We start from the raw sequence: 25,307 nt of genomic DNA, 5'->3' as shown, positions 1-25,307 counted from the left end.
CAGAAGAGGGACTTTCTCTAAAGATTCCTTAGGAGGCAGCTCAACATAATGACATTTTTAAGGACTGGTAAAGACGATAATGATATGAGGGGTCTCGGACCATCTTTTTCTCTTGCTCTGTGTCAATGAGGATAAAAAGTTTAAAAAAATGGATTGATGAGTTTATTATGCAAGGTTCAAATTTCAGGACTAGTATTGCAGTTTCCAGGGGAGCTCAATTATTTGAAGTCTTTAGCTTAAGACAAAGTTACATCCTGTGATTAACAACTTTAATTGGACTAAATATTAAATTCTGTCCATGTTCTGATACCCCATTTTTTATGTACTCCTCAAAGTCATTAACATTTTCAGAGATCAATCTTCTGAAATTATGTAGATTCACAAGGTTTTACCAACGAATTGACTTTTTCCAATGCCTAAATTTTCAGCAGGAATCTATACCAAACCAAAGCCATAGATGTAGAAAAAAAGTTACTGACATATACCTAGATTGAACTAGTGATATTGCAAATGAAAATCAAAAGACCAATTTTGATCATTGATTCTAATGACAATTTAATTTGGATGTGAAATGTTAAGAAACTATAATTTTTCAGTGTCGAATTTTAACTGCAGGTTGGTATAGTAGGCAAAATATCAGAATGGAAGACTTTGCTTTCCTGAAATCATGAATCAGGTGATGAATTCACTAGGAAAATAATCTGTAAATTACAAAGAAATGAACTAGGAGAGAGAATACACAACTCTTTTTGGTATGTAAGTTCCCAAAATTTTCTAGAATGAAAGTCACTTTTTGAGTATCTGTAACAGTCACGGTCTACACCATAAGGAAAAAAGTGACACTCTTACATTAGGATAATTTGAGGAGAATTTAATATGGGAACTATTTTCAGTGACAAAGTACAGGGAAACCACACCCTTGTGCAATGCCCTGGCACTAGGATCCCTGGGGCAAGATGTTTGTCACCAAAATTAGGATTGAAAGGAGATAGAGAAAGTGGTTTGGAGTGGCCTCCTGATAAGAGCTGAGACTTTTGATTCAGAATGGGAGCCATGGCCATCTCACAAAGAGAAAGTTCAGGGAGTTAATGCCCTGACCTCATTCACCTCCCTCCTTCCGGTTTCCCACCTTTGCTCCCATTGGCTTAACCCATTTGGAGGCAGAGGACAAGAAACCTAGTAGATGACATTGTTGTTAGTCATCCCCAGAACAGGCTGGAGGGAAGACTGGAAGTGGGAAGGCAAATGGAAGAGACGCAGCACAACATCCAAAAATTATATCAGACCCCCAACAACTAGTAATTGTATATATTAGTGTCAGGTGCTTGAAGATATAAATAATGAATTGTCATGGAAACAGTAATGCCTTTAAATGAATTTGTATTTTATTAATGAGAAAGCAGCTATGAACTAAAAAAGAAAAGTCAGAATACACAGTGAACATACAAATACACATTTGGTGAAAAAATGGGTTCTTGACTCCCTTGCACAACTTCTTAGCTCCTCAAGGGTCAGAGCCCACACAATGGGAACCACTGGTCTGTTGTTCAGAAGCTACTTAGAACTAATGATTCCTATTAATAACTAACACTAGTTTTGTGCTAGCTGTTGGGCTAATTGTTTAGGCCACTTTGTCTCATTCAATCCTTGCAGTAACATTTGAGGCAGAAAAAAACTGACGCTTAAAAATGTCAAGTGATTTTCCCAAGTTCATTCAAGTAGTAAATGTTGGATTCAGAATCACATCTGATAACTCCAGAGCCTTGGACTTAAAAACTAATAAATAGTGTCTAAAAATCTAAATCAATTCATTGAGTCAACAGATTTCTGTTAATATCTGAACAAGCCACAGAGAATACGCATTTAATTTAATAAGAATGTAGTAAGTTATTTGCATGCTTTTTGAAAGGTTCTGACCAAGGGACGAATTCAAGCAAGAAAAAAATGCAATTTACCTATTAACTATTGTTTGGGGGCTATAAATGTAATGCAAGCCCTTGAATTTGGTACTGAGAGTCTACAGAAACCCTTCTAATGAAAACTTGAGTATAAGTCACTGCAGTTATCCAGTAATTTAATAAAAGATATCATATTAAGTATATAACAGCTTATCCTATTCATTTAAGTGGTACTATTCACTGTAAAATACCTCACCCTCATTTTGTAATTCAATTCTCTTATGTTTCAAACTATAGTCAATGATGAGATTGAATTTACAGGTTATTGGATTTGAGATATTTTCCCACTGTTATTCTACAAGTTAGTTGTATTTTTCATGCCATCCACAGACCTCTGTATGCATGAACAGTGGATTGGGTATTGTCTGGATTTACCTTCAACAAAGCGAGATCCCAGCTCTTGATACATACTTTTTTTTTTTTTTTGTCGTCATCTGGAATACTTATCTTAGGCATCTAGGATACTTGCTATTGGTTTTAGGAAAGGAACAATGTGTTTTCTCAAATTATCCATTATATATTTATTGTATTTGTTGATTTTTTATTCCTGAGGGTTAATTCTGATAACTAAACTACTTGCCTAAGTAGTCAATTCGTATTTAAAAATATGCAATAAATATTATACCTTTTATAAGACTTCAATAAGAAAAGCTAGAAAAACCATTTTCCCTAGTCATTTGAATGAAAATCTTCCAAGAAAACTTAAGGAAGTGTCCCAGTTAGTAACTGAAACCTGTATAATCATTTATCAAGATCAAGATATGTCAGTATATCCGTCATTTCTTCTCAGCAGATTACTTTAGAACTGGAGACACCCCTCAAAAGGAAACAGGAAAGTACTGGACAAACCATATAAAATCAAAGCTTCAGAAATGGAAACTATTAGATCATCTTAGATTTGAAGAGCCCAATGTGTTCCAAAAAGCCTAGTATTAAGGCCACTTAAAGAGCCTAAGGTGAAGTTTTGGCTTCAATGGTCATTAAAGATACTTGGCTCCACCAAAAGAAAAAACTTATGTAACAGATAGTTATAGACATATTTAGGGGCCATAAATGTTCACGAGTGTGTCTAATTGTCAAGGTGTAACAATAAGGAGTGGTGGAGACTGTGGCAAACTGGAAAGTGTGTGCTTTGTTGAAAGCAAAGTTTAGGATACCGTGGCCATATTGTTCATGTAGAGTAAAGGGCCCAGGGAAGCTGAATCTTTTTTTCCTCGAAGAAAACCTGCTTTCCAGTTGTTATTGCTGCATAACAAACCATCCCAAAACTAAGTGGTATAAAATAACCATCTTTATGCTGCTCTCTTATACTTGAGGATTTTGTGTATCAGGAATTCTAACAAAGCACAACAGGGGTGGCTTGTTTCTTCTCCCATGTCTGGAGCCTTAGCAAGAGGGCTCAAAAGTTAAGGATAACTCAACGGCTGAGGCGTGGAATCATCTGGAGATTCTTCTCTCACCTATCTGGCAGTTGATGCTGGAAGTCAGCTGATACCTAAACTGGGGCTTCTGCTTGGAATGCACATATAGTACTCCATGTTGCTTAGGCTTCCTCACAGCATGGCAGCTGGGAGCACCAGATATGAGTACCCCAAAGAACAAAACAGAAGCTTCATTGCCTTTCACCGCTCAGCCTCAGTCTGTTAGGTATAAGCAAGTTACAAGTCCAGCCAAATTCAAGAGAAGGGTATTAGCCCTCACCCCTCACTGGGGAACCAGCATGGTTCAAGGATGGAAAATTGTACTGTGAATGTTTTTGGAACATATTAACTTGCCACATCAGTTTTTCAGTGCAGTACCCTGATTTTTAGATGTTGGCAACTAATTTTTGAAAGTTAAACACTCTAGAGATTAAACCAAATATATCTGTAGGTAGCCATAGTCACTGTTTTCTAAATTCTGTTCTACACATAAGCAAGATAGAGATGAAGCCGGTATCCAGAAAATGCTTCCAAGGACATGGAATTAAGGAGTCCTTCAAAATAATTATTTGAGGGTACTCTATGGTCTGTGAAGGATGTCCTAAAATCCAGGAGTGGACTGCTTGGAGACAATTAGAGGAGAAGACAGACATGCAAATAAACACAGAACAAGTGATGAGCACTGTGCTAGAAGGATGTGCCAGAAGTTATGCGAGAACAAAGGAGGCCATCGAGTGGAGGGTTATGAGAAAGTACCAGGAGCTTTCTTAAGAGCTGATGCCAGCTGTGATTTAACTGGGAAATAAAATTTAGCCAGGCAAAGATATGTACGAAGACAAAGAAATGAGAATATAAAATTCATTACTAAAGAACCACATGTTCTTCAGGTGAGTCCAATTATAAGATACTTACGAGTGGTAGGACACTTAGCTGAAATGATAGGAAAGAGACAGAAAGGCCTGGATGTGGCACTCCAGTATAAGAAAAGAATGATTTTTGGATAGTGTTTGAGCTTCTCATCATATCTACAAGTTGGTAAAGCCGAATTTGTCTTTGGTGAAAATTATGTCACCTTTTTTTTTTTTTTTTTGCATCAACCAGATTTGCTCATTTGAGCTCAGCAAGTTCTCTCTATTCATTGCTATTCCATCCTTTTTCTGAATAATCTGTCTGTGCTTCCATTGCTTTCTTCTGTTTCTAAATCAGTTTGCACTTAAAAAAATCTCCAGGCCTTCCTTTTTGCAGCTGAACACTGGAAATGAGAGAAGGGGCATATTTTTCTTGAAACACCTGTGGTCAAGATGGAAAATATGGACTTTGTAATCTTTAAATTGTAGAGTGGGAAAAAAACCCAAAAAACCCAAAGCATGACACTTTAGCTCCTGGGAGTACCTCAGAAAAGGGAACAGAATCTACCTCAAATGCATATGGAATAGAGCCAAAATAAGATAGAGATATCAGTAATTCTCCATAATTAGATTTCCCTTTATAACAACCTCAGCATCCTATTTTACTGTTTCATTAAGATTATTATTTATTAAGGGCCTGCTATTTTCTAGGTGCTAGAAGGAGAATAGTGACCTCTATGACACATTTAAGTACAGGATCACAATTCTATCGTTACAATACTGTGGACCAGATGTTTCATATTCAGAATTGCTTATGTTTTATAAGGGCAGGACAATGCAGATGTTATATATTGCATCTGGGCCAAAAATATATATTAATATTATTGCACTGAAATAAATGACTAACTATAGTAGGCAGGACATAAATAGCTATAAATAGTTTGTCACTTTAGGTCAGAATTTTGTTGCCTAATGATCTCAAACACCCAATTTAAGAAAAAAAAATTTTGGTTTCAGAGTTTTTGAATTTAGAATTCAAGTATAAATAACTGTGGGTTTGTATTATATAATATTCAGTAAGACTGAATTATAGAAGATGTGTGAAAGAAGCAAGAGAGGAGTCTGAAGGGCTAGTCTGGGAACACGTGACCATTTCTAAAGGAAGTAAGTTTCTAATAAAAATAATAGCCATAATACAGAGGCCTATATTAGATACTTTATAACATGATCATATGAGGCAGATAGTTTTATTTTCATATTACAAATAAAGAAACTAGGTTTAGAATGTTTACTTTGCCCAGGACTAGACGAAGTTTGAACTGATTCCTGTCCAGTTCCAAAGACTAGGCACTTTGTACTAATAACATATTGCTTCCCAAACACTTCATTTTGTTTTTTAACACCTCAGCTTATTAGGAAACTCTAAAGCTGAAGTAATATCTTCTTCCCTATAATCTCCATTTATATACATTGATCAATAATCAGCTTGTGCATGGGAGACTCTGGACTCTGAGAAACAAACTGAGGGCTTCAGAGGGGAGGGGGGTGGGGGAATGGGATAGGCTGGTGATGGGTAGTAAGGAGGGCACGTATTGCATGGTGCACTGGGTGTTATACGCAACTAATGAATCATCGAACCTTGCATCAGAAACCAGGGATGTACTGTATGGTGACTAATATAATGTAATAAAAAAACATTAAAAAAAATAATCAGCTTGTGAAGCTACACATAATAAATCTAGTTTCGTTCCACAAATCAGCTTTTCTTTATGAAGATAATGTCCCTCTATCAATATCCAGAATGTGATAGAGTGCATTCTTGGCTACAATTCTTCATCCTCACCCCCACGTTCGCACCCTTTGCTGTGTTATTGTTCAGTATCTCACAAAAAAGGCAGTTTGTTTTCCTCACTCCTCACTATCACATAGCTTGCTTTGACTAATAGAATCACAGCACGTCTTAAGCCTACACATTCAGAGGACTCTGTGTTTCCCGCTTGCTCTCTTGCTGTTGCCATGACAAGAGCTCATTTAGGTAGCTGTGGTGCCCTTAGCCCGTAACGAACACATGGGCAGTCTAAACCTCAAGGCCAACCCCCATTTTGTCCAAGCTTGTAACAGAGCCCCCAGTGATCCTAGCCTAGATTAGCAAACCTCTAGCCTAACAAAAACATGTGACTTAAAGAATTGTCTCATATTGTATGATATTAATATTTTGTGATTTATTGTTAAGCAGCGTTACTGTACCAGTAACAAGCCAGTGTCCAGGATCAGTGCCCACATAGACATGGTTTTCCTCAATAGTTCTTGGATCATCATGATTCCCATTTCACTAATTACTCTAGTTGCTTTCTCATAAAACCACTCCAGTCGTCCAAGTGTCCATCATAAAGTATAGCACAATGATCCTGAGGCACATTATATCAGATGAGAGTTGACTGGTGCAAAGATGCAGCATTATTACATCTTGTGTAATAATGCTTCTTACTTTACAGTACTTCAACATCATCCTACCATGTGGTTTCCTTTGTTTGTTCATTTTGAAGATTTTATTTATTTGAGAGAGAGAGAAACATAGATAGTGAGAGAGAGCACGAATAGGGAGGAGAGGGAGAAGCAGACTCCTCACTGAGCAGGGAGCTCGATGCAGGGTTCCATCCCAGGACCCTGTGATTGTGACCTGAGCAGAAGGCAGATGCTTAACCAACTGAGCCACCCAGACACCCTTACCGTGTGGTTCTATTAAGTGGCCATGTCACATTATTGGGGTTTATTGAATTTGTTTTCAACTGAAAACCTAGGTTCTTCCTAAATAAACTTCTGTCAAGCCAGTTCTAACACCATCCTGCATCTTTGCAATTGATTTTTTTAACCTAAATGCAGAAATGTACATTTATCTCTGTGACATTTCACCTTGTTGTTTAAGCCTTCTATTGTCGATTTGGAGCTACTTTTTTGAATACTAATTCTTTTTTTTTTTTTTTAAAGATTTTATTTATTTATTCGACAGAGATAGAGACAGCCAGCGAGAGAGGGAACACAAGCAGGGGGAGTGGGAGAGGAAGAAGCAGGCTCATAGCGGAGGAGCCTGATGTGGGGCTCGATCCCATAATGCCGGGATCACGCCCTGAGCCGAAGGCAGACGCTTAACCGCTGTGCCACCCAGGCGCCCCTTGAATACTAATTCTTAAAATCAGAATAGTAGTTACACTTCTTAGCATATCTTACATTTGGTGACTAACATAATATAATAAAAAACATTAAAATAAAAAAATAATAAATTTTTAAAAATCTTATATTTCTTTCAAAAAATTTTTTTTTAGAAAAACAGAGTACCAAGGACATAGCTCAGTAGCAACCTTTAAATTGACATTGACCACTAATTAAAATTCTGAGAACAGTTGTAAACATAGCCCCAAATCTACTTGGCTGTACTGTCAGGCAGCTTGGAAATTATTCTCAAAGAAATTAGGTAGTATTTTAAAGCTCCTCATTCATTTACTGAACAAGCATTCATTGAATGTCACTATTCTGCACCTACATATTCAAAGCAAATAAGGCAGAGCCTGGACGTTGATTTATTCACAATTAGTACAGGTTTTTGGGTGTGTTTTTGTCGTCACTGTTGTTTGTTTGTTTGTTTTACAAAATATGATCCTGGACTTCTGCATAAGAAACACCTGCAAATGAAATTATAGATCTTGGGACATTTGCTGCAGCCAGGTGATTTAGAATCTGAAGAATGGGGGCTCAGGAATCTGTATTTTTGGCACAGTATCCTTGTGATCATTAGGCACACTAGCTACTGAGAGCTGTTATGCTAGAGGAAGAGACAGATTTTAAAGAACATTCTGGAATAATGAGAGCATTCTACATGAAGATGTCAACAAGGTCTTACAGAAGGCAAGTGGGAAGGGGTAACACCTTACCTGGTAATGCTTTAATAATTTAGCCAACCATTGAGCTGGATCCCAAAAGGATAATGGATATCTTCTTAGGTGAAGAAATAGAGGAAGTTCCATCTAGATAGAAGGATGCCATGGTAAGAGGCATAGGGTCATGTAAGGATTCATGAATTGGGAGACATTCTATTATGTCGGGGTGTAGGGTTTGGTAATAGGGGAGTGATAGGGAAAGGCGGAGTAGATCATTAGAATGTAGATAGAAAAGGGGCTTGTAGGCCATACTAAGGAATTAGCATTCACAGTCTGAGGATTAGAGAAACATGGAAATACACAATTACAATTCAGTTCATAGCATGCCACAATGGTGGTATACAGAGACACAGCCTCACCTGATTTATGTTGTATTTTGAGCTTTTGAAAGAATGTGGCTTTGTTTCCTCACATAAAGAAAAGAACTTATCAAAACAGAATCACTGGTATTAATTCGTATATTCTTTCCCCAGACTTTGTTTTATTTATTTAAATTTCCAAAGTCTGCTGCATGAAAACAATCCTTTAATAAGTAAAAAGTGGTTCTGGAACATTATGCAATAGAGGTAAGATTCCATTTATGTTCGAGTGGGGAAGAATATAAATCACCATTAACACATAACCACAGTGCAGCTTGCACCAATGAATTCAGTCTCAAAGTCAACTAGATTAGAGTATTGAAATAATTAGAAATTATACTGATGTTTACAGTACTGAAATCTTACTGATACTCATGAATTGTGATTCAGCCAAAAAGATAATGTGCATACAGTTGGAACTATGTCCATTTCAAACCAGGGTTCAATAGCTTCTGTGTTCTTGTACCAAAAGCATGTAGCAGTTCATTTAATAATGTCATGTATCACTGAGCCTAATTAATCAGTCAGTTGAAGGTCTTATTTATAGAAAATAATTGCTATGTTCTAATGATAATTCCATGCAATAAAACAGAAGATTAATGTTTTTGTTATAAAATTGCTCACCCTTCATTTATGTAATAAGGGTCAAAGTAAGCAAAAAAATACAAGCCACATTGGAAACAAATAAAGAGTGTCTACAAAAGGAGACCATTTTCAGAAATGTACATGCAGTGTTGAATCCAGACCAGCAAAAATATATCTAAATGTATTTCTCTCTCATTTGGAACATGAGATTGCACTCTCAAAACACCCATTTTCTATAGAGTAGATCATTGCAAAGTTGATCATAATTCTACACTAGATGCCTTATATAGATATCTATCTTGATCATTAATCTATGAGCAGAACAAATATGTCACTTCCCTCATGAATAATCAGCCTGTATTTCATCCTGTGAACATTAAATACCATCAGCTGAAACTTAAGAGGGCATGTATGGTTATTTCATGTTCCAGAGTATTTCAAGAAGATGAAATCTCTTTCAGTATTGCAACCTTTATGAATATGAAAAAGAGGAGTTTATGTTTATGACTTTATTGATTGGACAATTACCCGTTATTAATATTTACTGAGCGCCTGCTATGTACTGGACACTTATCATGGAGCTGTCAAGGGTTATCTCATTAATACTTGAGGTAAATATTATTATTGCCATATTAAAGGTGAAGAAACTGGAGTTCAGAGAGATTAAATGATTTGTCCAAGATGACACACTCAATGAAAATGGAAAAGAGCACCTCTCAATGTTAAGTTCAAATACTTCTCTTTCTATATTCTGTGTATCATTTTTAGAATACTGATTTTCCTCCAAATGGATCAGGGAATGGACTGTGGGCTTTTTCTGACTCATAATGAGCTACCTTTGAGTGAGAGACTTACATCTTTGACTTCTCAAAACAAATTGGCCAGGATAACTGCAGAGGGTTATTATGTTATCTCTCTCTCTCTCTCTCTCTCCATTCATCCATCTATGTTTAATGTATTTAGTTTACTAGTTAATTTTGGAAGACACAAATCTGTATTCTATTTATACACAAATATGGCCACTCTATAACACAAGCCTTTTTGTGTAGCACCATTGGTTGAACAGAATGAATGAATGAATGAATGAATGAATTTCAAAAATATTTTAAAACTATTCATGCAAGCTTGATGGAATTCCAAAGATACTTTAAAAATATATATGTATCTAAAGCATCGATCTTTTCCCTTGTTAGAACTCTGAAAACTGCTGATATCAGAGCAGGGAAAAGGGTATTTGTATTTTAGTTGAAACACGTACACGTAAAAAGGAATGTATTTCATGTAATATTTTTGAGCACACACACACACACACAATGATCAACATATTTCAAAGTTTAAAAATATTTTAGGGTCACCTGGGTGGCTCAGTTGGTTAAGTGTCTGATTCTTTATCTCAGCTCAGGTCTTAATCTCAGGGTCATGAGTTGAAGCCCTGTGTTGGGCTCCATGCTGAGTGTGGAGCCTAGTTAAAAAAAAAAGTGTGTGTGTATATATATATATATACACGCACACACATTTTTAAAGAGAATTTCATTTCTTTAAAATTTATTTTGATTATTTCTGTATTAGGAATGCATAAGTTATGCAGTTGAGTTTGTTTCATACGGTTTCTTTTTATACCAAGTTTTTATTTACTGATGAATGCAATGATAGTGAATTCCCAAAAAAGCAAATGATCATATATGTGAGCACTAATTTCTAGTATCAGAAAGATTAGCTCATATGTTTTAATTCTCCAATTATCCTCAGAATAAAGGCCAATTTCTAAATGGAAAAATTCTTGAAGGAAAAATGAAATGTGTAAGATATGAACACATAATGGTGCTTAAGTAATTTAAGCTATACATTCTACATATTTAAATCTCTTATTAATTCCAGTGGTACTGGTATTTGTTATTTTAATCTCTAAGCATGAGATTAAGAATTTTAAACTTTACATAGGTGGATTCACTCACTCATAATTAGCAGTTATAGTATATGTTTTTTTTCCTATGCTTTTTCCTTATGACTGGATATATCATAATTGTGTTTTATATTTATCTGTCTTAATAATAATTCAGAGTATTTCATTTCTAAACCCTTGAAATTAATTGGCAGCAGCCCAGTAAATATTATGAGTCTTCAGTTGTATCTACTGTAGTATTACTCACGGCAGCGGATTCAGAGACCACAACTCATTTGTACAATTTAGTAACAAAATTCAAGTATATTTGGTTGCTTTCCAAAATGTAATAGTGTGTTGCAATCATAATCTACATGCTAGGTTTACAGCTTTGTAAGTAGCACTTTCTGGAACTTTGTGAAATTTAACAGAAGGATCTGATCACCATAAAAGTGGATATAAAAATAAAGAACTACCAATTTGCAATTTGAGGATGGGAGCTGGGCTGAAAACTTACCTTTACTTGACAACTATTTCTGGAACTACAGCATAAATGCACCACATAACAAGGTTTCAGTGTAAATGCTTTAAGAGAGCAAATTTTAAGAGTGTTTACTTAAGTGCTAAAAATAGTTGGGAGGGGCCCCTGGGTGGCGCAGTCGGGTAAGTGTCCGACTCTTGATTTACACTCTAGTCATGATCTCAGGGTTGTGAGAGCGAGCACTGTGTCTGGCTCCACACTGGGTATGAAGCCTGCTTAAGGTTCTCTCCCTCTTCCTCTGCCCCTTCCCCCACCCTGCTCACACGGTCTCTCTCTCTAAAAAATAAAAAATTTGTAATTATAAATAATAAATCCTTCATATCAATACATTAATCAAGTCCCTTTATCCCTTCTTCTAAAATCTTATTTTGTAGTTTTTACTTTTCTTCAATTCAGAAAATAATGAATGAAGCTTTAGTTAAAATACATCCTCATCTATTTGTCCAGCTTCATAGACACGAATCTTCAGGTTACTCAAGAATCAAAAAAAGGCTGAAATGAAAGACAGCATAGCATAAGCTAAATGCAGCTGCAACTTATGGATGTGGGAGTGTTAATCTTTGGAGGACCACAGCAAGCCGTGGTGTATTCGTAAAGTGTTTCATTATCTCCGGTAATTTTTATATCCCACCAAAAGATTATGCAAAAATTAAGCAAAGTGTGGATTTTTTAAAAAAATTTCATCCTCTATTTTTTTTTTCCCACTTATACTGGTCTGACTGGTTTGATTATATGAACACTTCTTAGAGATTAGTGTTCTCATTTATATTATGGCTAGTATCTCTTTATAACAACTGAATGTCCAAAATATTTCCTTTACAAGCTTGGCTAGACTCAGTGACTCCTTGAGCTAGTCTGCTCCACCATCCGTGTGGCTTCTCCTGCCACATGAACATGAACACCAACCGCTAGATTGTGAAACACTAGAGAAGCTAAGTGTTATGTCACAGGTGCTGGGAAAACAGCTTGATTATGGTGACGATATTATTCGGTTTCCTGGAATCCACATTTCATCCTAATTTTTTCTGTTGTGTTCACTGCCATTTCATTAGTTGTCTCAATGAACTGCTATCAGTCTGTTTAGGGTAAACTACCCCTCTACCTATCCAAAAAGAACTAGAATTTTCCATCTCTGATTTTTTTCTAGTTTTACAAATGACCATTAATAAATTAATCTGATATTTTCCTGCCTCTTTCCTCCACTTATTTATATATTATTTTTCCCAAATATTTATTAGTGTCTACAGTCTTGATATCAAAAAGCCAAAATGTTGTGGAGAATTTTACTAATAATTAGATATTCTTTAATGAGTCATTGCAGCTAACATGTTATATCTTGATTTTATATATGTGCCAGTTCCTAGGAAAATTTCATCTGCTATAACCACCAGAGTAATTAAGTTCCAAATCACCAATAATTGTCATTTTAATTAACACTTCCACAATTGTCACAATGTGTTTAGATACCTTGATAGCTATATTTTCTAAATATAAGATGGGATAACAGTGAACCGAAAATTAAATAACCAGTTTGTGTTTATACTGAGTTCATTTGTCCACTTTTACTCACATTTCAACATTATTAAACAACAGGTAAGTGAAACTAACATAATGAAATAGTAGCTTTCTGAAATACTGGCATGAAAAGCATAGAGCCAACACTAGAGTCTACTTTCTCTAGCCAAATCATGTACGTTTTTAAAATTGAAAAATAATATGACAAAGTGTAAAAATCACAGATGAACTGGTCAGTTACATGGTTTTTAAACTTTTAATGTGGATTTCATTCATATGAGAAAATAAAAGTGTTTCATTTTTCACTGCTCCCATTGCTGTCAATATAACTAGACGTCCCTTCTGGAGCACATACAAAGTTTTATAAAGATATTTATAGCAGAATGTTCTAAATTATTCATGGTCAAACACAATCATGTTTTCTTGAATTATTTTGTTCAATCAGTTATTCATTGAACAAATATTTACTGGATGTCTGTTCATCTTTAAGGGGTTGCTTTCATTGCCAACTGTATTATGGGTTATGGCTTCCTTAGTAAGGATATCCATAATTCAGTGGCCCAAATAAGAGAAAAGTTTATCTCCCTCACATATAATAAACATGGGCAAGTAGGTGGGCTCTGCACCATGACACCATTTAGGGATCCAGGCTAGTGGAATGCTATCTGTCTTAGTTTAGACTGCTATAACAGAATACCATACATGGGGTGACTTATAAAACAGAAATTTATTTCCTACAGTCCTGGAGGCTGGAAGTCCCAGGTCAGGATACCAGCATTGTTGGGTTTTGGTGAGAACCATCTTCTGAGTTGCAGACTTCTGTTCTCTTGTATCCTCACGTGGTAGTAAAAGAATAAGAGAGCTCTCTGGGGTCCCCTTTTTAAGGGCACTAATCTTATTCATAAGGGCTCCACCCTCATGATCTAATTACTTCCCAAAGGCCCCACCTCCTAATACCATCACATGGCGGGTTAAGATTTCAACATATGAATTTGGAGAGACAAAAAGATTTAGTTCACCACACCATCACTGGCTCCAGTCATTCACACTTCCAGCCAGTTACATAAAGGTTGAAAAGAAGTAGAGGACAAAGGACTTTACTTTTATGCAGATCATTAAAAAAATTTTATACATCATTCTGTACCTGCCCATCCTCAAATATAAGGGAGATTAGTAAATGTAGTCCTGAGGTGGTCAGTCTCTCTTATGGAAGAAAAGACAAATGGATTTTGGAGGGGAACAACTAGAAGTCTTCCCTGTCCAACCCTCTAGTCATACAAATGTAAGTGAATACCCCTCTTCTCATTAAAACAAAGATGCCTACTTTCTACCCAAGAGAGAAAATCCAAGTTCAATTCCAATTACTGCAACCAGCTCAAAATCCAGAATCTCAGGGAAATATACAGACCTATACATTAGGTCTTGATTCTTTGAAGTCTGATAACCTATAAAATGATAAATAGATTATCTTTCCTGCTCTCAACTTTCTTCCCCATACAAAATACCCAATATAAAGCAGTGGAAAAGAAACGGAATCATCACAATAGAAACTTTTGTTGGGAAACACTGAAGGCTCCATAGGCAGTAAAAATTGTAAAATCCTGACAAGCAAAGACACCTAAACAACAACACTGAAATAATATTTTGGTTAGTGCATCTGGCAACCTTGGTTTTTCTTTTATGGAGGTTACCAGATTTACTAGAAAGTTCTTCTTTATCCTAATCGATAAATGGTCTTATCCATAGCCACACCTGAATTGAGTCAAGTATAACATGCTCTCATTAGTGACTTCAAAATTTTACAGCGTGCTTCCTGATTGTACATGTTCAGGGACCTGAGGATTGTTTTCAGGATCATATAGGGCAGTAAACTCTAATGGGAAGAGATGAGGGCATTTTTGAGCAGTACTCATTATCTCTTCCTATTGGAATACAGAAATGGCTGACGTCTCTAATCCTGTTAAGCCCCAAACTTCTGAACATTCTCCCCTTTTAAATCACAGAACTGACACAGAAATCAGGCAGAGATGATTTCTCTTAGCAAAGTTCTATTCACTTTTGTTTCTTCTGGAAAAATGACCCATTCTTCTTTAAGCTCATGACTTTTGTAAACCTTTCTAAAAGCAGCAGGATTATGAACAGCTGAGCTTGGTTCAGCTTTCTCCTGCAGTGTCAAAATACATGCAGACCTATAGCCTACTGTTCCAAGTTTTCACGGGCAATGGCATAACAAGGCTTACTAGCTTTCTACCTTCCTGTATTTCTTTCCTTGCAGTCTCTACTCTCCCACGAAGCTAATGCCCAATATTTGGGGATTTTAATGGCAGTTCTACACTTCTACATACTCATTTCTTTGTTAGACCAAATTGTTGTAACGGAGAGATTCAACGTTCAGTGGCTCAAACAAGATTTAAAAATAAACAACCTCTCACAATAGTCCCCGAGGTCGGCTGTCATTTACAGTAAGTCGGCTCCCACATGATCATTTACAGACGGAAGCTCCTCCCACGTTGCAGTCCCTGACTTCCTAACATGGCAGCTGCCAGATCATCACCTGGAGTGCATTCTACCACCTGAGGGGGTAAGAGTGCACAAGCCCAAGGTGAGGAGCTTGTCATTCAATCGGAAATAACCTCCACGTTACCATCCTCACATGCGTGCACATCCCGTGCTTCCTGTCTTAGGCACAGGGCACACCTAGTTGTAAGGAGAGCTGAGGAATGTATTCATTCATGGTGCAGCTGTTTGTCCACGCAAAATGTTTTCCTATGGAAGAAATGAGAAGGACAAGCAAAGGTATGGACCCTGACAGAGTCCATTATGATAATTATCTATTATTTTGCATTATCCATTATTTTACAAATGTCTTATATGTCCTACTTTGCCCTTTTCAGAGTAGCTGAAACTTAAAACTCCCTCTTGGTGTGTATGTATCATTTATGACCCACAATAACTGCAGTTACTTTGTCATGGGCTCTCTCACTACTTTCTTCTTCCTGTCTTCATTAATTAAAATTAAAATTGAAATCCAGTGAGAAACATCGCTATGCCACTAGATAGCGTTTAGAGCTAGTAGTCTTCATACAGCACTTTGGGAAACATAAGCAGGCTTTTTCAGGGATAAATGTTTGATTGTGACAAAGGAAGAGAGAAGCTGCTGTCAATGTCCTTATTTTCTCCTCATCCCTCTAGATGGGAATGCTGCTTATTAAATCATATTCTCATGACTGCCATTTCTTGATCATCCAGGGAATCAATGTAACAGCTCTCAGGAATTTGCTACATATCAATGAGGGTTTCAATTAGGTTATATCACTTCTATGAAGCTAAGGATGTGAAAGAAGAGATAAACATCCAGCAGTAGTCAATGGCCTTAGACTTCTATAGTCCCAGAGATGGGAAGAAAAACATATTATCATGCATTTTTCCTAGATAATCAGTGTATAAACATTCTGAGCAAGGAAGGCTGGGCTCAGTAATCTTTTTTTTTTAATTTTTCCTAACTACTTTACACTAAAATTGAATTAGTGCATTATCAGTTGCCTCCCAGAAAGATAAAGAGGGCCAAACTTCTCTGTCTCTCTTTTTCACCTCTAATGCATAGACTTGTATTTTCTTTTTTGCTTCTCTTTCCTTACTGTCAGTGAAATCTGAAGTGTTTAATATAATGAGACCTATGGGATTTCCCTGAGGGATGATAACAACCACAGAATTTTAGGCCTTTGTGTCTTTTCTTTCAACCTAACCCTTTGGTATCTATGACCCACCCTCAGTCCTTATACAGTTTGGTACTTGATATTAAGCCATTTTTTGCCACACTTTATGTGCTTAAATTAGTAATCTTGACATAACTTACAAATTTATTATATATGTAATATATAAATCAGAAATTAAGATTCAAGCAGAGGACATAAAATGAAGGAGTTTATCTGAGGGAAAATATAGTGTCTCATAAATTGTCAATGTGAATATATTAATATAAATAGTTAATATTTATTCTAAAGTCATCTCAGAAGTAACTGGAATGGTTGAAGGAGCAGGAAGTGGTCAACTGTGTTAAATGGTGCTAATGTAAAATGAGGACCACGTCTTGACCACTAGATTTGAAATGTCAAGGTACTGACAAGAGCTGTGTCACTGGAGACAACAGCCTGAATGGACTGTCTCCAAAAGCATATATATAGAAGGAGAGGCAGTGAAAAGAGTGAACAGTTGCCTCTTTTCAAGAAATTTTGTGGAAAGGGGCAGAGAAAGGGATAATCATTAGAAGGAGATGTGGGTGTGAGGGAGGACTTTTTGGGGATGAGAGATACATGAAATGTGTGGATGCTAATGAGAATGGTGCCTTAAAGGTAAAAACTGTTGGTGTAGGACAGAGTGATGAGAATCGTAGCGAGGGAAGACTTGAAGCAACTTGAGTAAGAATTGGAGGAAAGACACCTTTTTGTCAGTTACTGAAATAGGGAGGCATCTAGCAAAATATTAAGTAAAAATAAATCGCTTATCTATTTGAGAAGGGCATGGACATGCTGTGGGAGTCTAGAGGGGACTAGAGGGGAGTATAAATATAATTTCAGTGCTTGGAAGTGAAGATGAAATGGATGTATATTTCTTAAGGTAACATAACAGCATTAAAAGCCATACACAACTGACCAGATTGTCATCTTATATAGCACTTTTCCTTGGAAATAGATCTTCATAACTTCCCTCTTGACAAATTTTGAAGTATTATACTTGTGTTTTAAGGGAAATTTGATTTATAAAATTGGAGGTTAGAGATAAAGAAGTTCTGAGGTGGCATGAGAAAATCACAGCACTCCTTGTCAATAACCTGTATTTTTCTTCCTGAATATTTTTTTAGGATTGTGTTTGATGCCTAGAGGTTCTCGGGATATTACTTTAGCACACATTTTGCTTTCAAATTCCATATGAGTTTCTGGGTTGACTCCTCCTGCTTACAGTAGCATTGATTGCTGTCTACATCTGTTGCAGTGTCCCTGAGTACTATGACTACGGTCATGGAGTAAGTGAGGATGCCTATGACAGCTACGGTAAGACCTTTTCTTTACTAAATCTGTGAAATCAGAACATCCATCAGTCACTGACAACTCAGAAATTACTTCTATCTTTCTACACCCGGTTTTTACAGAAGTCCAGACTGAATTGATTTATGTAATTCCAGGGTGAGATCTGACATACAAGAGCCAGTGCCAGAAAACTGGACAGATCAATTTTGATCAAAATTTCAAAAGCAATTAATCACAATCATAGATCCTTTTCAACGGCAACAGTGAGCATTTTGAACAGTGTCTTACATGTTCCACTGCGTCCGTTGTCTGACGCATTGATTTGACAACAATGCTGTGTCTTTCCTGCTGTCACAAAGATCATTAGAGTAATACACAGTTAAAATATTTTAAAATGTTTAAAGGCCAAAATTGTGGCTTTCACGTTATTTTCTTATAGCTCGTAGAAGTGCCATATAATGCTTGGCATAAGAATTAATAGTCAAATAGCACTTCAGTCTATAAAATTAATTTCAAAAATAACACTGTTTGATTAAAATACCATTTAAAATTAATTGTAATTCAATTCAGTAAGATTTATTGAGTATCTGTGACATAATCATATAGTATATCACTTTTGAAGGATAGTTTTTCGTTCCTTAAAATACATATGCAGTGTCACTGGTTGACCACCTTGAAAAATAACACTCATTTAAATGTTTTCGGTCCCCAATTTTTATTGAAATAATATGAAAGCCACTCCGCTTCTCTTTATGGGAAGCAGTAGAAGAGATCATGAATGTTGCCTGTGTGTTCAGGGCTCCACATTGTGCAGGTATGGTGCTTCATAAGGATGGAGAAGGGAAGGTCCAGACCTCGGGAGGAAAGGAGGATGTGCACCCTCCCTGAAACTAGAGTTACCTAATCGACTCACTTCTCCGGGTGGAATATTATGAGGCCAAACTCAGAAACAGGAGTAGAAAAATAAACCGTCCCCACAGTGATTGCCATTCCTTAAGCTGCTTACTTACATATATCTTCTCATTTATTTTTTATGATAAATTGAACTACTATTTTTTTTAAAGATTTTATTTATTTGATAGAGAGAGAGACAGCCAGTGAGAGAGGGAACACAAGCAGGGGAAGCAGGAGAGGAAGAAGAAGGCTTCCAGCGGAGCATGGAGCCCGGAGCATGGAGCCCAATGCTGGGCTCGATCCCAGGAACCTGGGATCACGCCCTGAGCCGAAAGCAGACGCTTAATGACTGAGCCACCCAGGCGCCCCATGAACTACTACGTGTTTTTATCTCCATTTTATAATGAGGAAACTCAACAACAGAGATTAAGTCAATATGAGAGTACAGCTGTGGGACGCAGCTTCTGTTTTTATCGTCTAATCAATGGTTGGAATGTTATTAGTTGCTGCGACTACACATGAGGCACCTACCTATTATGGCTCTGTACTAAGCAATTTATAATGAGGATTAGAGATTATGGAAATAATCCTCATTAAACATTCTATGTATATCTACATAATCGGATCCCCACTGGAATCATACAGGGTACACACTCATATTGTCATCAGCACTTTACAAATGAGGAACTGAGGCTCAGAGCCATAAATAACTTGCCCGAGCTAAACACTTAGCAAATGACAGAGCAAGAATGAATTCAAGCATGTCCAATTCTGTCGCTGGGAGCAGGGGCAGAGTTCGCTGGACCTAGCGAGAAAGAACAGGATCTGGTTCTTTAAACCCAAGTTTATTTTAAAGGAAGGATGTTGAGCTTAGTGAGATTTCTCTAAATCCTGCCAGCTGCTCTCCCACTAATCTAAGAGGAGGAAGGTCTTCTAGAGTATTTTCCAGGGAAAAATAAAGAATTGACCCAAAATGAGCACTAGGCTAACTCCCTCAGACCCCAACTTCTCCAGCACCAATCACATGAACATGACTCCCTGCTGTGAGAGACAGGGATATTCTCCAAAATAACCAAGACATATTCTCAGAAATTATTTCACAGAAAAAATAAGTGATGGACAAGTTCCCACAGGTCTGGCTCAGTTGCTGCAGCATTCTCTTGGCGCAATGAGTAAATCCGCATTGTTCCAAGCATATTCTTAATCAAATAGGAATCAAGGGGTACATGGGTGGCTCAGTGGGTTAAGCGTCTGCCTTTGGCTCAGGTCAAGCCCGCATCGGGTTCCCTGTTCATTGGGGAGCTTGCTTCTCCCTCTCTCTCTGCCCCTCCCCCTGTTCATGCTTCTCTCTCCCCCTCTCTCTCTCAAATAAATAAATAAAATCTTAAAAAAAAGAACAAATAGGAATCAAGCCACATGCCTTATATGATTACTTGGGATGATAGGTAAATAAGACACAACATGGGCCTTTCTTTAATTCATTCAACTGTGTGCATATAGGTATTTACAGGCTGTAGGAATTTGATGGTGCACATGATAGACATTTTCTCTCCCAGGTTCCTACTGTCTATTGTTGAGAAACTTATGGCTACATACAAAAGACTGTGCCAGATTATAAACCATGGGATACCAGAGAAGGTCAGAGAACATTACTCACATAACAAATATTTATTTAATGGCTAACATGTGCAAGCCACTGTTCTCAATCCTGGAGATACTGTGGTGAACAATTTCTTGAAACACATTACTACTTATAAATCACTTTTTTAAAACTGGGATTTTCATTTGCAAAATATGGTCATTGGTTTTTACACCTGGCACAACAACTTGAGGAAAATCACCCTTATGAGCTTAACTTTATGGAATTACATGTACTAAAATCACTGGATCATATCTGACTGTGTAGCTGGTAATAAGAGATGAGTTTTCTGTTTCTAATTACTTTTTTAAATGTTATTACCATGTAAGGTAATAAGGAAAAGTGTGTGAATATAAACTATGGCTGTTCAGATCTTATAACGGACATGCAAGGACCATGGTCAAGAAAGCAGTGTCTACCTCTCTGACCCATGGGTCTTACATGATTCTTTCTTGGTTCTTTGATTCCTTCGCTGCAGCAAAGTCTAGAGACAAACAACCCCTTTTATTTTAAAAGCTACACCTGCCCGTAAGCACTAGATTTCATTCTGGGTCAAATTACCAATAAGCACTTCTCAGCACCCAGAAATAGTTGACAAATTATTTTTAATAAAGTAATGAGGAAAATGTCTAGACAGAGTAAGAAAGATATTAAGTAGGAATTTTTACATAATAACTTTTTTTTTTTACCTATTTTATTAACTAAAATGTCAGCCAAATTGGCCATATCCTTAGTGGAAAGATTAGATACATATACATGGCTAAAAATAGACTGGTCTTTAGGGCCATGCTCTTTTCTTTGGCCACTAGGATTTGTTGCCATTTTCTGACATTATTGAGCAAGCATTAATTCAAGAATACGCTTCACATTCAAGGTGTTTTATTCTTTGTTTGAAAATGTTGATATGTCAACAGTCTATGCATTCTAATTTAGGAAGCCCTTCTGGATTTTCATGTCAGAAGGATAATTGTTCAGGACAGAGTGTATTGATTCGTTTCATTGGGGTCAGAAGTGATATTCCAGGGGCTGAAGCGAAGAAATCGAACTTATGTGTTGCAACCTTTTTTCATGGTGTAGATCTCATAGAAAATAATGTGTGCAGCACAGTGGGTTGAGGGAGAAGTTGCTCACAAGCCACAATTCTAGCAGCCCAACGTCCATCCCACTGCCCATGACCCTCTCGGTTCACTGTGACCCATCTGTGGTACACATGTGGCCACAGAATGGGGATCAGGGACTGTGAACAAAGGCAACTATGTTTTAAATGATGTGCATGTGAAATTGATTTTATTTTTTTAGATTTCTTTTTTTTTTTTCTTTTTGCCACAGTGTTTAGGAATCTAAGTAGATACGTAGGCCTGATTCACCTAAAAATATAAGTTATTTTTTTCTTATTCTAAAAATAATACACATCCATTTTAGAAAATTCATTTTGAAAAAGAAGGAAATTTAAATCATCCTGAATTATGCTACTATATGTATTCATTCTTTACTTTTTGTTATATATTTTGCCAATGTTTTATCCATCATGATACACATTATATTTAAAAAGAGAACACAATGTAGACTGCTTTATAAAAGTTCCCTTAAGATTTTCCTATCATTAGGTAAAGGTTTTCTTCTTCAGTTCTTAATCATTACAATTATACCTTGACAAAATGCAGAATTTAATATATTTTCACATGTGCTATCAGAATTAACCACTAATATGATCAGATGAAGAGGGATACTCCCTTTGTATAACCAGGAAATAAAATACTTGTGGTCAATCCACACAGTAATGAGATTTAAATTTTGAGATTTGTCAGAGTGAGTGCTCAGCATCATCATCTTGAAATCTAATTAACAATCAATATGCATTGTATACACTCAGATTTTGGTATCAGGTTATTATGGAGAGGGAACTTAAAGCACAGGCTTTGTGCTGATAGGCTGCCCACCCTATCATATGCAAATAAACATGTCATAAAATTTAAATATGCATGTGGAGCAGTTGAGGACCTACTCATCTCAAATATAGATGGATTGATGTTTTTTTCATTAATTTTCATATACCTCACATAGTAACTAGTATACTAACTAGCATCCACTTGTAGCTTACCTTTAATGAACTGTGTACAATCTTTTAAATCAATAACATTTAAACCTTGCATCTCCACTTATTTGCTCAATTCCATTCTAAATTAGTAACTCCTCTCTGTTACATTTTGGTTGTATCCTGGGTACAGGTACTAAATCTCAATGGGATGACTGTATTTTTTATAAAATAAATAGTCCCAATTCTCAGTTTCCTGTCAACAACCCAGATTTGGAGAGTAAGTGAAGAGGCTCCCCATCAGCTGCCTCTCCTGCTCAGGATGGTGGAAAGAACTGTGGGGCAAACAGGTATTGGGAAAGGAAGAAAGAATGCTCTTCAGGATAATTGGGTCCTGCATTTGAAAGACTCATGGATGGAATCTCTCTTTTAGGATTCCTTTAGAAATGGTTTGAAGTAAAGCACCAGAAGTAAAAATCCAATCGTTCAGTGTGATGCCTCACTCTGAATCTTCATACATTGTGTTTTGTGTATCACTAGGTTAAAACTGTATTTGTCTTTTTCAGGCCCATAATTCATGTTAAAGTGACAGATATGTTGACTTCAAAGAAAATCATGCATCCTTCTGGGCGTCATCCCCATTAGATTATTCAAGATATTTGCATACAATTTAATATTAAAGATTAAACTATTTTTTTCTTGAAGCATTATAAATACAAAATTTTAAATATTAAATCCTTTACATAAATGCTAGTACTAAAATACAACATAAGTACATTATTTATTATATTTAATATATTAATATTGATTAAACATTTCATTGATCTTTAATTATTATTAAGTTAAGATTTAAATTTTAAGTTTCCAATAACTTGAATTTATTTTTGGAACATGAACATTGGACTTACAGCAATCCAAATCAGTTTCTTCATTTTTAAAATATTTCCTAATTTATCAGAGTCATTATAATTGTTTTGGGTAAGTCTGAATAGCTCATAATTCAGTAAGGGTGCATTTTAAATATAGTGCATAGATCAGCTGGGCTAAGCAATGCTTCACAGAGGAAACACCCTCTAAATTCTCTGAGACTGACAGCTAAGAATGGACGGCAATATTCTCTTCTCAGAGAAAAGAACTGTTTATTAAAATGTATTTAATGTACGAACCAAAGAGCTAATTATGCATCCATTCTTTAGTGGCATTTAAGATGACAGCTGTGTGGAAGCAAGGAGGATAATATTAATACACTGTCTTGAAATGAATGAAAGCAAAAAGAATTCTGTGCCATATCCTAGGGCATTTGAGTGCCTCACTTCAAGACGACTGCAGAACACAAAGCTCATTTTGTGTTCAGAGGCAGGAGTGATTATTATCCCAGTATGAAAATAAGCCCTGCATTGATTAATCTGTGAAAACAGCAAAAGAAAATGAAGCTAACTGGCAATCATGCCATCCATGTGATTCAAGAACAGTCTGTCCATTCTTAATAGTAAGTAGAAATATAAATTTGAGGAAATTCATTTATAAATGAAGATAAGTTTCTTAACATGGGCAAGACTTTACCAGACATTTTAAAAATTCATGTATCCTAGGACTTATTTTTATTCTTCCTAGGACTTATTAATACTGAATTGTTACAGGATAATCTGCTGAAAAAAATATCACTGTGATTTATTCTATCAAACTTTTAATATACATTTTTAAACTTTATTTTTAAAGTTATTAGTCCTTTATAAAGGACTAAAATTATTAGACTTTATTAGTCCTTTATTTTAAAGGACTAATGAAATGGTGCTTCTCAAGTATTTTAAAATTCACTTTTTTTAAAGGTTTTATTTATTTGTTTGAGAGAGACAGAGCACGAGTTGGGGGGAGAGGCAGAGGGAGAAGCAGACTCCCCGCTGAGGAGGGAGCCTGATGCAGGACTTGATCTCAGGACCGGGAGATCATGACCTGAGCTGAAGGCAGAGTCCTAACCAACTGAGCCACCCAGGCACCCCTAAAATTCACTTGTAAAATTAACTTAAGCATAGCTAACTTTCTGGTCTTTACTATTTCATAGGTTGCAATGAGATGGATATCTAATTCAACTAGCCTGGATAATAAATGTAGATCATGTTGCCTAAACAGACAATCAAAAAGATCAGCGCATTACTACTCTATCACTTCCACTGAATTGATGTATTACAGTTTCCATTCAGTTTAAAGCAAAAACTGGAACCTGCTTTTCAATATTCCAGATCAGACATTCTTAACCTTAATTACACATTTTAGAATCACCTGGTGAATCTGGAAAAAATCCTAATGTCCAGTTATCAACCAAGATCGGCTCCATCACAATCTTTGGAGATGAGGACTGGGGGTTTCAATTGAATAGCTTTCTGGGTGCTTCTTTTGGAAGCTAAAGTTGAGAATAAGTTTTAGATACCTACATGGGAGCATGACGAAAAGTAGCCTATGATTTTAATATGAATGGTCAGACTGTGCCAGGCACTTGCATTCTTGCAGGCACCACACGGGTTATGCACAGGCTACCTTTTAGAACACTGGGTACTTTATAAGCAAATACTGTGTTCTAGGACCTGGCATTTAAAAATTCACTTTAAAAAAAACTACAAGTTTAACTAATGGAAAATAGAATTTGTTCCCTTTTTGGACAATTGTGTGC

General features: G+C 36.4%; 1 protein-coding gene across 2 annotated transcripts in view; it reads left to right on the top strand.

The window, feature by feature from the left end:
* KHDRBS2 (KH RNA binding domain containing, signal transduction associated 2) overlaps positions 1 to 25,307 on the top strand; it is a 540,418-nt gene that overhangs the window by 502,085 nt on the left and 13,026 nt on the right. Inside the window, exon 8 of one of the 2 annotated variants that reach the window (XM_044387131.3) lies at positions 18,037 to 18,095. The exons of the other annotated variant lie outside the window; for it this stretch is intronic. Within the exon in view, the coding sequence (XP_044243066.1) occupies positions 18,037 to 18,095 (59 nt within the window). The remainder of the gene's footprint in view (positions 1 to 18,036; positions 18,096 to 25,307) is intronic. 2 annotated transcript variants of the gene reach the window in all.

The sequence above is a fragment of the Ursus arctos genome, unplaced genomic scaffold (assembly GCF_023065955.2).
Source record: "Ursus arctos isolate Adak ecotype North America unplaced genomic scaffold, UrsArc2.0 scaffold_29, whole genome shotgun sequence".
In the NCBI taxonomy this organism is placed as follows: Eukaryota; Metazoa; Chordata; class Mammalia; order Carnivora; family Ursidae; genus Ursus; species Ursus arctos.
The sequence above is the reverse complement of the archived record's forward strand: the minus strand, read 5'-3'. Positions and strand labels throughout refer to the sequence as shown.